The following is a 14858-nucleotide window of genomic DNA, read 5'->3' as shown; positions in this document are numbered from 1 at the left end:
CTAAACCAAGTATTTGTAATAAACAGACCCCTTTCTAAGCATAAACCAACTAATTTATCTCCGTTATAGTTTGTTCTTGGATCCCCAAAATTACCTAATACTTTTTATGTATCCTGATTTTGGATGCCCACCCAACCGTTCATGTCTCCTAGTAGAATTACTCTGTCCCCATGTTCTCAGATGTTTATTGTGTTATTCAAAGCGTCCCAGAAGGCCGTTTTTTATGTCTTTAGTTTCGCATCCCTTTTTCTTTGTTTCGGGCACGCATAAAATATCTAGTTTCTTCACGTCCATAGTTTCACGCAATTCTTTTACCTTGAGATCATTTACTCCTCTAGCATTCCAAACACCCAGTGTCCATTCGTCGCCTGAAATATGACCTTTAGATTTTCCGTGTGCATGCCTTTGTCATTAAAAGTTCCAGTCCTTTCCGAGGCTATTTTGTAGTTTGTATTATTCATTGTTTAGATTATACGCCCAACTAACACCTTTATGCAGTAAGTTTATTTTCTGAGTCGAAATCATGTCAAAGTTAAGTATCAAATCGTCATATGGTGGAGATTGTAGTTCTAACGTCAGCCCCACCAAAAACTTCAGTTAATAAGGGAGGGTTGGGAGAGGGGGGAAGTAGAACTGGAACCGAGAGAGTCATCTTGGGTTTGTTTTTGTTTTCATGCTGAGAAGGTCACCAGCCTTCAGCAGCGTTGTGATATATGGAAGTTGGTATCTGGCCGTCTTCTCATACCGTCACCAAAGAGTGATTTTTGATTTTTATTTTATGACCAATTGTAAACGGAAGTGTTGAGTTTCAACTCGATTCTCTTAATATTGACGATTATAAATAAAATGTACAAAAACGTCTTTTTGGACCATATTAATCAGGAATACATGAAATTTTACTTTCATCGCTGTTTAAAACTTCGATATGCCTAACATGGCTGGATTATTTTTTTATAAGACTGAAATTTTTAGAATAAATACCTGGTATCTTGCACAAATAGTTGGTTGCTATTTGATTTAAAATGCAAAATTGTTTGTTCTTACGATCTTAGTATACAAGAAGTAGAATTTTCGCAGATCTACAGTAATTAAAAAAATTCTCCTTGTATGGAGTTATTATTATTAAACAGTATCACTAATTAATGACAAAATTAAAGTGTTATTTCTGTACCTCATTACCAACAGTCAAGAGAATTTAGCCCACTAAATTCTGCAGTAAATTAAGAAAATTAGCAATAATTTAAAAAATTATTTTCCAATTAAATAATATGCAAGTATTTACGATTTAAATCCACCATAAGGTTTGTCCATAGAATTTCTCCAATTAATGGAAATAATTCGCAATAATTTCCTTAATTGTTTCCCAATTAATGAATATGCGAGTATTCAGAGTCGATAATTTACTTCAAGCTCGCAAAGTCCAAGTAACCGAGCAAAATAATTGCACCGGATTTTTTTTTTAAATTGCTGCCTTTTCGCTACTGAAATACACCTCAATGGTAAGTTTGTTTCCGTTGAATTGAACGGCGTAATTAATTAATCGAATAGATTCGCCGGAATATTTCCGTTTATCGGCTACATTTTCTCGTGCTGAGAACTGCTTGTTCCTATTCACAGCAAAAAATTCTGTTGTATTTCGCTGATTGAAATGTCGTTTTATTTTCAGTTAAATTGCTTCATGCAGAGTTTTTTGAAAACTGGTGAATACTCACTGACTAAAGTGAGGTAGGGAGTGCTGCGTGGTTGATAGTGTGCAGGAAGGCACGCATCTTCCGGTCTCGAAACTGGGTTTCCCGTTTGCAGCTCCACAACGTGACCATCCCTCCTGTAAAATGCCATGCATACATATCCGCTTCGGCTGCAAAAGACAAAATATTTCCGTTAATTTTTACTTTTTTTCGACTTGACACGCTCAGAGTGGTTAAGTATAGACTTCGCAGCCAAAAATGATCCAGGGTTGCCATTTTAATGAAAAAAAATCCCGGTCATTTCCCGGGGGTTTCCCCGGACTGCAAACATTATTCACGTTCAATGAAATTAAAAAAAATCGAACTCTAAATGTAAACATTTTTCCATTTGAAGTAATGAAAACTAAGCTGTAAATAAAAGCACTCAAAGTGGAACTCTTGAATTTAGCATTTTTTAAATTGAAGTTTAAATTTTTTTAATTCAGTAATTTGGTATTTATATGTTTAATAATTTACAGGTATAAAATGAAAGCTACGAATACGTTTCAACTGCACAAATTTGAGTTAAATGCAGTTAAACTGACAAATTAGCTTTTTTTACTTTGACTAATTGTAGAGTTCAAAGATTCACATTCAGTTCCAAAAATATAAGTCCACGTTATCATTCTCAATGCTCAAGAATCAATAGGAAAATTAAAAATTGAACGATTACTTGCTTTTTATAAAGTGAACACTTCTCAAAGTAAAGATGCAATTATTTGTGTTTTAAACAGTTTAAAAATATTTAAAATGCTTTGAAATTTTATTTCATAACCTCGAAACATCCGCGTGTTTTTTTACATTTTTTCGAATTTTAAATTATTTTCGAAACTTTTTCAGAATTTCTAATCATTCCTTAAAATGATTCAAATTTTTACCGAAATTTTTTTTTTAAATTCTGCCAAATTACCAACATTTACTTAAAATCTTCCAAACTCATTTTTCTTATAATTATTTAAAGCTTTCTAACCTTTTTAAAATATTTACTTAAAATTAACTTTTCAAAATAAAAAATATTTTTCAATTTTCCTAGGAAAGGATTTTTATTCTTGTGAAACCTTTTAAAATTCTTAAAAAGTTTTTAAACTTTTGTCCGAAATCTGGCAAATTCTATATTTTGTTTTGAATTAGGCTGTAGGCTATGTACACCGAAATTTTGGTAAGAATAGCCGGATTTTGTTGCCACGCGCCGAAACTTCATTTAAACTATTTTAAGCAATTTCAAATTTTTTATTTATTTTGAAGTTTTGCAAAACTTATAAATCTTTTCTAAGGATAATAGGTGTTCAATTGTTATTTCAATATCAAAATTAAACAATATGACTTACAATTTAATTTTTTTAATAAAGCAATTAATATTTTAACATTCAAAGCTTAGTTTTTTCTTTCAGTTGTTAATATTTAACTAATAATTACTAATTTTAAATGAACAGTCGGATATTTCTAAATATTGAGTAATTGTTATTTTCCTGAATTAGGAAACTGTTCAAATCTTAAAGTACAGATCAATTCCAAAAATCATTAGTTAATTTATATTCACAGTAAATCAACACAAAATGTTTTTTATTAAAAATCTTCGATTTCAAGCGCTTCTAATTTTTAATTTTTTTAATTCTTTAAACTGCATATTAAAAATCTTTAAATTAAAATGTAAGCTTGAAAATTAAAATCTAAATTGAATTTTTTTAATGTAGATGATTTTCGAAATAAGCATTCTAAACTGAATGATATAACTAAAAAAGATAACAGTTTAACTAATATTTTTTAAAAACGGATAACATTACAGTTGAACAGATGTTTTTCTTAAAGTTGTAAAATTACAGGTAGAAAAATAAATTCACTGTCATTTCCCGGCTTTCTCGGTGTAATTAAATCCCCAGTCATTCCTCGGTTTTACCGGTTTTACCGATTTCCAAGTTCGGCGGCCACCCTGAATGATCACAAAACAGGGGGAATAGGTTGATTTCTCGCGAAAATAGGGGGATACGTTCTTTCTAACAAAAATTAATGTAGATACCATGCTTAATTCAATATAAAACGCTTTAGATTTCAAAGTTTTTTAGTCGAAATATACTACATTCTCAGCAAGATAATTGAATTTCAACGAAGAAAGATTTTCTACAAAATATATGAATTTTCAAAAAAAAGAGCTGAGTGTTCGAGCTATAATGTAGAATGCTTTAGCAAAGCTTAATTTAGAAAGATGAAAAGATGAATTTTCATTAAAAAAATTAATTCTAAATTAAATTTCAACGCAGTAGTTGAATTTTCAACAAAAAGAAGAATTTTCACCAAAATGGAAGAATTTTCTACCAAAAAAAAGAATACTTCTTGTTCTAATAGGGTGCAGTATTTTTTAAAAAAGACTAATTTTCAACAAAACTGTTAAATTTTTGAACAAAAAAGATGACTTTTTAATAAAAAAATGGAAATTTCAAAAAATAATTCAATTTTTACCAAAAGATTACAACTTCAAGTTATAGGACACTTGAGTTTTCAATAAAAAAGTTAATTTTCAAAGAACGAAATTAATTTTTAACCAAATATTTGAAATTTTCAAAAAAGAGACGATTTTTCAACAAATTAGTTCCATCACATGACCGAATATTGAAACAAAAAAATTCATTTTTAACCATAAACAATTATACTTGAAAAAAAATCGTTGAATTTCGGACAACAAAATTAGTTTTTAACCAAGAAAAAAACAAACTTTTGAACGAAGTATTTAAGTTCTTAACCAAACAGACAAAGGTTCAAGAAAAGAGGTTAAATTTCAACCAAAGATTAGAGATTTTAAGCAGACGAGTTGAACTATCAACCAAAAAAGTTTTTTCAGTAAAAAAAGGAAAAAAATAGCGATCAAATTGTTGAATTTTCAGATGAAACGGACGAATTTTCTACAAAACAGTTGTTTATTCAACTAAGGAAGATAAACTTTTAGTCAATATAGATGACTTTTGTACGAAAGAAACGAATTTTTAACTTTCGACCAAGTAGTTGAATTAAAAAAAAAGAATTTCGGTCAAAAGAGATGAATTATTATCCACCACAGAAGATACATTTTTTTCTAAGAGAATGAATTTTTTCTTTGAAAAACGACGAATGCTCTATAAAATAGTTGAATCATGGACCAAGAAAGATGTTATTTTAACGAATTAGTTAAATATTCAACAAAACAATTAAATTTTCAAATTAAAAAGACGAATTTTTCAGAAGTAAGTTGAATTTTCAAGAAAAAGTTCCATTTCAACAAAGAAAGATGAATCAAATTGTTCGACAAGAACGAATATGAAGGTTCAACAAAACTTGTAAAATTCTCGACAAAAAGAACCAAAATGTAAATATAAAACTTAATTTTGTTTATTTGATTATGTTTAATAATTGATTAAAAAGTGACAAAATATCAATTGAAAAAGTCTATCTTTGAAAAGAAACCCGTGGCGCCCCCATGGCTCAAAACACATGGTGCGACGTCATACGATTCCGCAGCCCAAGCAAATACATGTGTCAATTTGACAAAGAACAAAAAACAAATTAAATCATTGGCAATAAATGCTTGAGTATAATTTAAATAATAAAATTGTTTTGGGAAAAAGAATTTTCTATACAAATAAAATGTATCTATAATTTTAACCACGAAACATAATCTCAAAATAGCTGATGATCCCTTTCAGTGGACGTTATCAAGTAATTAGGTAAAATATCAAATATGTATGCTATGAAATAAACCATATTTTATATTTCTTTATTAGAAATACATAAAGTTTCTAACGCCAAAGTAGTCAAATATATCTCAGAAATGATATGCCCCCACAATTAATTTTGTAATTTCCGACATTTTGATAAATTTTTTCAGTTCCTCACCCTTCGATATATATAAAAAAATATGTTTTATAATTCTCAACACTGGTCTTTATACATTTAGGAAAAAAGCTTATCTTAGCATTTATTCATTTCCAATTTTTTACAGAAAAAGCACGAACCTACAACATCTTTAAAAAATGCTGAAAGCGTATGTCGTTACATCTAGGTGGCGACATATAGCGAGACAAAAATAAAAATTCAAGAAGGGTGTAAATTTTGCTCTTTCGTATAAAAATTGGAGAAAAAAACATTTCTTCAATCATACTCGTGTTATTAGTGATTTTAGAATGAATAGCTTCATATTCAAAACAAAAGAAGTTTAGTGGCAGACACTATTGATTGTATTTCTTTTTCGAAAATGCCAAGCCATTTTAGGAAGCTTGCTATTCAATTTTAATTGCACAGTTTTTTCATAGGTCTTCTGATAATAAAAAGGCAGATTAAACTCACCATCCGCGCGTGTAATGAGCCACGATCATATTCATGGTTTCCGCAGCATTCGGATGTTTGATGGAGTTGCAAAGGATTTTCACATAATATTCCTCTTGGCCAGAAATGTCCTGAAAGTCCATCGAAACACCCTCGATCCTCGATGTACTCTCATTAGATCTAGTCACGTGAAGTGACGCGTTGTGAGGATGAAATGTGTATGATCTTCCAAGATCTAAAGTGTGCCACGTAAGGCCGCCACTGCCATGCCCTGTTAACCACTGAGGAAATTTACAGTTTCCTGGTGAAGAAACTGCAACAAAAAAGGTCCGAAATATTTTTTATTTAAATATACATTTTTAAAACAGAGCATCAACCTAGTGTAGATGAGATTCGAAATGAAGTCTGGAAATATGGGGAGAAAGAACTAAAGGAATAGGCACAGATAATGTCTGGGTAGCGATTCGGCGGACGATTTCTAATTTCCGGTTATTTCCCGATCAAGTTTTTTTAATTTTATCGGTCAACTAAAATCAACCACGGGTGCCTGAACGAACTTTAAATAGGGGTGACAAGAGAGGTCTTATATTATTTTTGGGTTGCGTTCTAGAATGCTTCAGAAAAAATTTCAAAAAAAATTAAAATCATTCTTAGAGCCGTTTTTTATTTTTGCTTTTTTTAATGTAAATTTTTTAAGTAATTTGAAAAAATGGATTCATTTTCGAAATAAATTATGTTTAAAATGTAGAAATGATTTTTAATATAAATCTTGTATAATAAGTGTATTTTTACATAATTTTAAATGTATTCAAAAAATCTGCCCGCCACGTGGGCACACCCTCGTCGCGCGCTGCGCACGCGGCTCGCAGATTTGAGCACGCCTAGGGCGCGCGACTGTTGGTTCTCGCGCTTTGCGCTCGATGTTGTATTTATCTCGCGCTTCGCACTCAATTATGCATTTACCTCGCGCTATGCGCTCGGTCTTTATATTTTCGCATATTCTAGCGCAAACATTTTAAAATTAAGACTCAAAACATCCACCACGTCAATTTTGTGATTGTGAATTCTCTTTTGATAAAAAAGCTTAGCTGGAGAGTTTGAGCGCACCTACGCACAGTGGTCTGGAATAGGAATCTACTGTTCATAATCGCCCACAGGTCGTATTTCTTAACCGATTTAAATGTTTTTTTTTTAGAAATGCTCAGCAATTAATTTTTAAGAGAATTGTGGTTTGCTTTTTTTTTTCTTTTTTTCACAGAGCAACAATTTATAAACAAATATAGTGACAAAATTGACCATTTTAGCTTTGTGAATTTTTATCTCAAGAAAAAATACAGATAGAAACTCACTATCAGCCGGAATTATTGCACATGCATTCATAGAACATAATGAATTTTAATAATATTTAACTTCATTATTATAAACAATTTCTCTAAACAAATACTTTATAAACGAGTTTTTCTCATAGCTGAATTGATTTTTCTGAAAAAAAGTGATTCACAATTGTTTTTAAAGCCATTTATATACTTTAAGCTTTATCAAACATAAACAATATAGATTGTTTATATCAATTTATTTAAATAAGTCTCCTAATCAGCCGTTTCCTCGTAGAAAAAAATGTTTTTTTCTTCAATAATTATTAGAGTGACATTTATTGCGGTGACTAACCAACGAAATTAAATAAAGAATAATTTATACGATTATTATAAACCATTTTTTTAACAAAACTATGATTTATTTTTTTAGATGCTAAAAGGACGGTTTTCCACTGAAATTATCCGACAATAAACTAATAGTGATTCCAAAATTGGATATGGGACATTAAATAATTATTTGCGTAATTGTTAATAACAATTTCTGTAGCAAACTGTCACGCATTGTTTTAAAATTATTATTAACAATTACGCAAATTATTATTTAATGCCCCATATACAAGTTTGGAATCACTGTTAGTTTATTGTCGGATAATTTCAGTGGAAAACCGTCCTTTTTGCATGTAAAAAAAATAAATCATAGTTTTGTTACAAAAATTGATTATAACAATCATATAAATCATTCTTTATTTAATTTCCTTGGTTAGTCACTGCAATAAATGTCACTCTAATAATTATTAAAGAAAAAAACATTTTTTTCTACGAGGAAAAGGCTGATTAGGAGACTTGTTTAACTAAATTGTTATAAAAAATCTATATTGTTTATGTTTGATAAAGCTTAAAGTATATAAATGGCTTTAAAGACAATTGTGAATTACTTTTGTTCAGAAAAATCAATTCAGCTATGAGAAAAACTCTTTTATAAAGAATTTGTTTATAGAAATGCTTATAAAAACAATAGTTGTTAACTCATTTTTTTGTTACAAATTATGACTAGTATGAAAAATATTAACAACTAGCGTGAAATAAACGATTTTTTCTATGATAAAAAAATACTAATAAGAATTTGTTTATAAAAATTGTTTATGATAATTAAGTTAAATATTATTAAAATTAATTATGTTCTATGAATGCACGTGCAATAATTCCGACTGATAGTGAGTTTCTATCAGTATTTTTTCTTGAGATAAAAATTCACAAAGCTAAAATGGTCAATTTTGTCCCTATATTTGTTTATATATTGTTGCTCTGTGAAAAAAAGAAGAAAAAAAGCAAACCACAATTCTCTTAAAAATTAATTGCTGAGCATTTCTAAAAAAAAACTTTTAAATCCGTTAAGAAATACGACCTGTGGGCGATTATGAACAGTAAATTCCTATTCCAGACCACCGTGCTACGGCACGCGAATGATGGCAATCGCACTCCGCCCGTAGTCTTTGCATTTCTTCCGCATTCGAGCACAGACCTTTTAAAATCAAAGATGAACGGGCCGACAACTGTAATTTTGTGATTTAAACTCTCTTTTGTTAAAACTCTTTTGGCATTAACAAACACATTTTCATCACGTATCTCGTGCCTCGCACTCGATTTTGTCCAACCTGTCAATTTTTCTACATTATACACAACAATTTTATATCAACTATAATACATTTTTTATGTAACTCTGCCAGGGATCACTCATTTGAAAATTGCAAAATAAAAAGCAAATTGTATTTATCATGATTATTTTTGTATTTGTTTCTTATTTTTCTTTAAATTGTATTCTAAGCTTCTCTAAAACATGTATCATTCCAATAAATCTATATCATTACAATTCATAATATGCATAAAAATTGAATCATACTAATTCTTATTTCCTTGTTTTTATAATTTTTTATTTTTAATGTTATTTTTTACGATTAAATAAAAACTACTGCGCATCTGCAGGATCTAATGCAGGAACCTATATAGGGTCCTATATAGGAGCCTATATCCTCTTTCGTCTTTTCTGTGCTTTTTCTAAAAAGTTAATTTTGTAATTTTTAATTTTATGTTTTACGTTTAAAAGAAAATCTACTCGTCCTATGGAAAAATAATTAATAATCAATTTATAGATCTTTTTAGGCGAACAACTTTTGTCTGGTAATTTAAGTTCATACGTTTTGTCGTTTTTACAAACAAATTTAATATTTTTATTTACAATTGTATTTTTTACGACTAAAGCAAAAATTATAGCTCTTTTTTGGATGAACAAGTTTTGTCTCATTTTTCCTCGTAGCTTATATCAAAAAGTGATTCATTCTTAATTTGCAGTTCTTCCCAAGGCGCGCAATTTGAGCTTTTTCATTTGTTTTCGTATCTTGCATAGTTTGACCAAAAAATGGAATTTTTGGATTTTTTGTTATTTTTGGTACGATCAAATTTGGAGTGTTCAACTTCTCGGCCAAATCAAAAAAGTTGTTATTATAGTCCTGTAGGGCTTTCAAAAAGCAAAGTTTTCCTTCTCTTGGCGTTTTTTCACATCATGCGTTTTTTGGCTTAAGATGTTCATTTTAGTTTGTTTTTTTTGGATTTTAAAAATTCTCTAACTCCGATAATTTTCTTTTCATAAAAAAAAATAAGAAGGATAAATTGTTTAAGTTTTGAAGTACTATGAACAACCGTGCATAGAATTTTGACATCTTGAAAAAATGTGGTTTCAAAAATTTATTGTACGACCAAATTTTGAATTTTCAACTTTTTGACCAAATTGAAAATGTTGTAATCATAATATTGTAGGGATTTCAAAAAGCAACGTTTTTCTTCTCCAAACTTTTTTTCGTATCATGCGTTGCTGGGCTTGAATTGTTCATTTTAGTTTGTTTTTCTGGATTTTGAAAATGCTATAACTCTGGTAATTTTTGATTTTTCAAAAAAAGTCATTAGGACAAATTTTTTAATTTTTTGAATTCTATGAATAACCGTACAGAGAATTTTTGAATTAAAAAAATTGGTCTCAAAAATATTCAAAATGTGCTCAATTTTTGAATTTTTATCCAAAATGGCTGTCTAAAGAACTTGACCTTTAGTTTAGGACACTAAACGAGTGTACTAAAGGGCAATCTTGTACATTAATTTTTTCAAAAGTATCGTGTGCACAGACAGACACACATTCGTAAAAACCTGTTTTTCGGATTCAGTGGGTCTCAAAACGTGGACATTTGACAAAAACTGGGGGTGTCAAATTTTACGCAAATCTAATACCTTCTCTGATGAGAATGTAAAAATTACACAGCCACACAAAAAAAAGTGTGCGGATCTAGTAACAAGACACGCGTATTCCTATGAATTTTGGGGCGCTGAATTCAAATTCGGTATCAAAAATCACCCATCACGTCATGGTTGAGGCATAACCTCAAAAAATGACGAAAAATCATGCACTGAGGCAAATAAATTTCAAAATAATGCCAGTGATGAAAATTTTCACTTCAAAAACATGTCGACAACTGTGAAGCATCAACCCTTGTCTCATATCAACTTATTTAACATAACTTTACCCAACAGAACCTGACCTCATCTAACATGAATTAACAGAAATTTATTGAACTACACGTGAAGCTCTGGTAACATATTTTCCCAGTAGCAAATGTGTGCTACATCGAATGGGTCAACTCGAGCCTAGCCTAGAAATAAATCTAACATAGCCTAACCTAACCTAACCTCACGAAACACAATTAAACTGATTGTGTTGTCCCGTTGTGTTACAGTTTATACATTTTAATTGATACAAACATTGTCAGGTTAATTGAAATGGGGTCAATTCTACTTGTAGTTCTAAGTTTCTTCAAATGAGTAATGTGCGTCTAAATTTTTAACCACCTGTAGTACAATGAAATAAATTTTATTGTGTTACAACGGGAACACTTAAGTTAAGTTGTGTTGCGTTAAGCAAAATTTCGTTAGGTTCTGTTAAGTTAGATTCATTTGTAGACTAAGTTCGAGTTAACCTATTAAATATAGCACACATTTAAGACTGAGAACCGTACGCTTACATAGCTACACGTGTGTTTGAATTTCATTCGGTTAGGTTAGGTTAGGTCAGGTTTTGTTAGGTTAGGATAGGTTAAACCTCTATGTAGGTTAAGCCGAAGCTGAATGAAACGGTACCGCAAACACAACGGGATAACACAATCAGTTTAATTGTGTTTCGTGAGGTTAGGTTAGGTTAGGCTAGGTTAGATTTATTTCTAGGTTAGGCTCGAGTTGACCCGTTCGATGTAGCACACATTTGCTACTGGGAAAATATGCTTCCAGAGCTTTAGGTGTAGTTAAATAAATTTCTGTTAATTCAGGTTAGGTGAGGTCAGGTTCTGTTGGGTAAAGTTATGTTAAATAAGTTGATATCAGACAAGGGTTGATCCTTCACAGTTTTCGACATGTTTTAAGTGAAAATTTGCTTCATTGGCATTATTTTGAAATTTATTTGCCTCAGTGCATGATTTTTCGTCATTTTTTGAGGTTATGCCTCAACCATGACGTGATGGGTGATTTTTGATACTTAATTTGAATTCAGCGCCCCAAAATCCATAGGAATACGTGTTTAAAGTACAAAAATCATATTAATTATTCTTTTTAATATAAATCTTGTAAAATAAATGTATTTTTACATAAATTTACACACGTTGGTACATTAATAATTATGTAAAGATACCCTTGTTATTCAAGATTTATATCAACCCTCATCACTTACATGGGGTTAGAATGACCCCAAAATCAACTTCAGATTCAAATTTGAATTGAATTTTGAGAATTTTTTTATACATCTCAACAAAATTTTCATAAAAAACTAACAGAATCTAATTTCTATGTATTAAATAGCGTCTGTGAATTTTTTCAAGTTGAAAACATGTATACAATCAATATGACAACATTTAAAAAGTCAGCTGGGGTCATGTGAGTAATATCTCATTTTTCAGAGGTATAAGTGATAAGGGTTAAAAAGAATAATAAATATCGTTTTTGTACTTTAAACATAACTTATTTCGAAAATTAATCCTTGTTTCAAATTACTTTAAAAAATTACAATAAACAATAAAAAACGGCTCTAAGAATTATTTTAATTTTTCTTGGCAATTGTTTCTGAAGCGTTCTAGAACGAACCCCAATAATAATGGAAGACCTCTCTTGTCACCCCCATTTAAAGTTCGTGCAGGATCACCGTGTAACATATTAATATTTTCCGAAAAACGCAAACATTTATTTTAATTCACGATGTTCATTCTAAACATCGTTTAACATAATAGAGCACAAAATTGTGAAATATATAAATTTTTAAATAAGATTATGAATGTTCAACTGAAATAGTAGAACTTTAAATAAAAAAAAAGAATTTTTAAACAAGAAGACTACTTTTCGATTTCGATCAGCAAATACCACTTTTCTACAAGATAGATTAATTTTTTACGAAATGCTTCAATTTTCAATTAAAGAAGACAAATATTTAATCAAATAGTTGAATTTTGTACTAAAAAAAAAAAGAATTTTCAACGGAAAATGGAATATTTGCCTTTTTAGTTTAAAAAATTAATTTTCAACCTAACTGATACATTTTCATCTAAAATGATGAATCTTTAACTGGAATAGTTGAATTTAAAACACAACAGATGATTTTAAAACTAAAACAATGAATCTTCTACTGCAGTAGTTGAATTTTTAAACAGAAAAGATGAATTTTCAACTAACGAAGATACATTTTCAATCAAAAATTGAATAATTAAATATATGTTCAAAAAATAAGTGTTCAACCAAGGAAATGAATTTTTAACTTAAATTATGGGATATTCAACTGGAATAGTAGTTACATTTTCAGCTTAAAAAATTTTCTACCAAACCAGCAAAAAATTGTCAACGAAATAGTTAAATCTTCGACAAAAAATTTCCTTTTTAAATTTTTAAACAAGGAGTTCAACTTAAAAAAATATCATTTTCTACTAAAAAAATAAATTTTTAAAGAAAATTTATGAATTTTCAATAGAATAATTGGATTTTCAATTAAAAAAGACAAATTTGCAGACCAATTGTTAAATTTGAGCTAGAAAAGATCAATTTTCTACCAAAAACGCAACAGTCAAATTTTCAGTTGGAGACATTAATTTACAACAAAACTAATGAATTTCCAACGTCAATTATAAATCTTTAATTGGAGAAGGGCAATTTTATACCCATCATAAAGATGAATGTTTCATTTTAAAGATTACTTTCTAAAAAAAGACAAATATTTCATAAAGTACAAAAATTTTTAAACAAGTAGTTTAATTTTTAGATGAGAAATGTAAATCTTCAACCAAAATGTTTAATTTTCATCCGAACAAGATACACTTTCAACCGAAAATAATTAGTTGAATGTAATTCTGAATGAAAAATCTAATTCTTAATTTAAAAAAAAAAACGAATTTTCAGCCAAATAGTTCAATTTTTTACTGGAATAATTAAGTTTTTAGTTAATACAACGATTTTCAACAAAGTAGTGACATTTTCATAAAAATGAATTTTCAAATAAAATTATGAATCTTCAAACAAAAAATTTAGTTTTCACAAACGAGTTTAACTTTAAACCGCATATAGTTGAATTTTGAACTAGAAAACAATCGGAACGAGCAATGTAATAGCATTTTATATTAAAATTCAGAAAAATTCTGAAAACTACTTGAAGTGCTTTCTTTTTTTTTTAATTTGGTAGACGAAACTTTTAAATCGGGACTAATTCTGATTAGGAACAGGGATTTTTTAAACTGCTTTCTTCTAAATATGAATTATAATTCTTTTAAAAAATACCCGTTCCCTGCCAAAGATTTCCTTATCAGGAAGAAATGGGGAGTAAACGAATAAAACGTGATAACTCCATTTTTTGAAAAAATCTAGAAAAAAATTGTGTCTGTATATTTGGAATATCATCAATCCGATTATCAAACCTAAGTCAGCGAAAAAATCTCACAGAGAAAAAAAATTGCAAGTGGTTTTTCTCATAATGAAAAAAAAATTTGTTTCTCTTATAAAGTATATAGATAAAAATTTATAAAATCAGACTCAAGGACCGTTACCTTCAGTAAATCGTATAAGCTTTTTTTTAATTGATAAAAAGCCGGAAATTTCCCGGGTTGTCACGGTAAAATTGCAAAATTGGAGTAAGTTGAGAATTTGAAAAATCTAAGAAATATGACTCGTAAAAAAGTAAATACATCCGTAATCTAATAAACACACTTAGATAATGTAGAAATCCCTTTTCTAAATTGACAACAATTAATAAAATATTGAAAACTTAAATTTTACTAGGATCAGAAGCAAATTTCCAATTTTTAAACTAAATTCCCAGTCATTTCCGGGATGCTAACATTGTATAAGTTACATGTAAATGTTTTATCGAAGAGGTTGGAGAAAGAAGTTGAGGAAAAACATAGTGTCACCGAATCGAATAGGCTTTACAAAAGGAAGACGGATGATAGGCAAC

General features: G+C 29.4%; 1 protein-coding gene across 1 annotated transcript in view; it reads right to left on the bottom strand.

Annotated features, from left to right (window-relative positions):
- LOC117176320 overlaps positions 1–14858 on the bottom strand; it is a 556505-nt gene that overhangs the window by 115334 nt on the left and 426313 nt on the right. The window contains exons 9-10 of the mRNA XM_033366539.1: positions 6042–6333; positions 1713–1858 (exon numbers count right to left, since the gene is read on the bottom strand). Coding sequence (XP_033222430.1) covers positions 1713–1858; positions 6042–6333 — 438 coding nt within the window. The remainder of the gene's footprint in view (positions 1–1712; positions 1859–6041; positions 6334–14858) is intronic.

The sequence above is a fragment of the Belonocnema kinseyi genome, chromosome 7 (genome assembly GCF_010883055.1).
Source record: "Belonocnema kinseyi isolate 2016_QV_RU_SX_M_011 chromosome 7, B_treatae_v1, whole genome shotgun sequence".
NCBI lineage: Eukaryota > Metazoa > Arthropoda > Insecta > Hymenoptera > Cynipidae > Belonocnema > Belonocnema kinseyi.
This window is presented reverse-complemented; position numbering and strand designations above follow the sequence as displayed.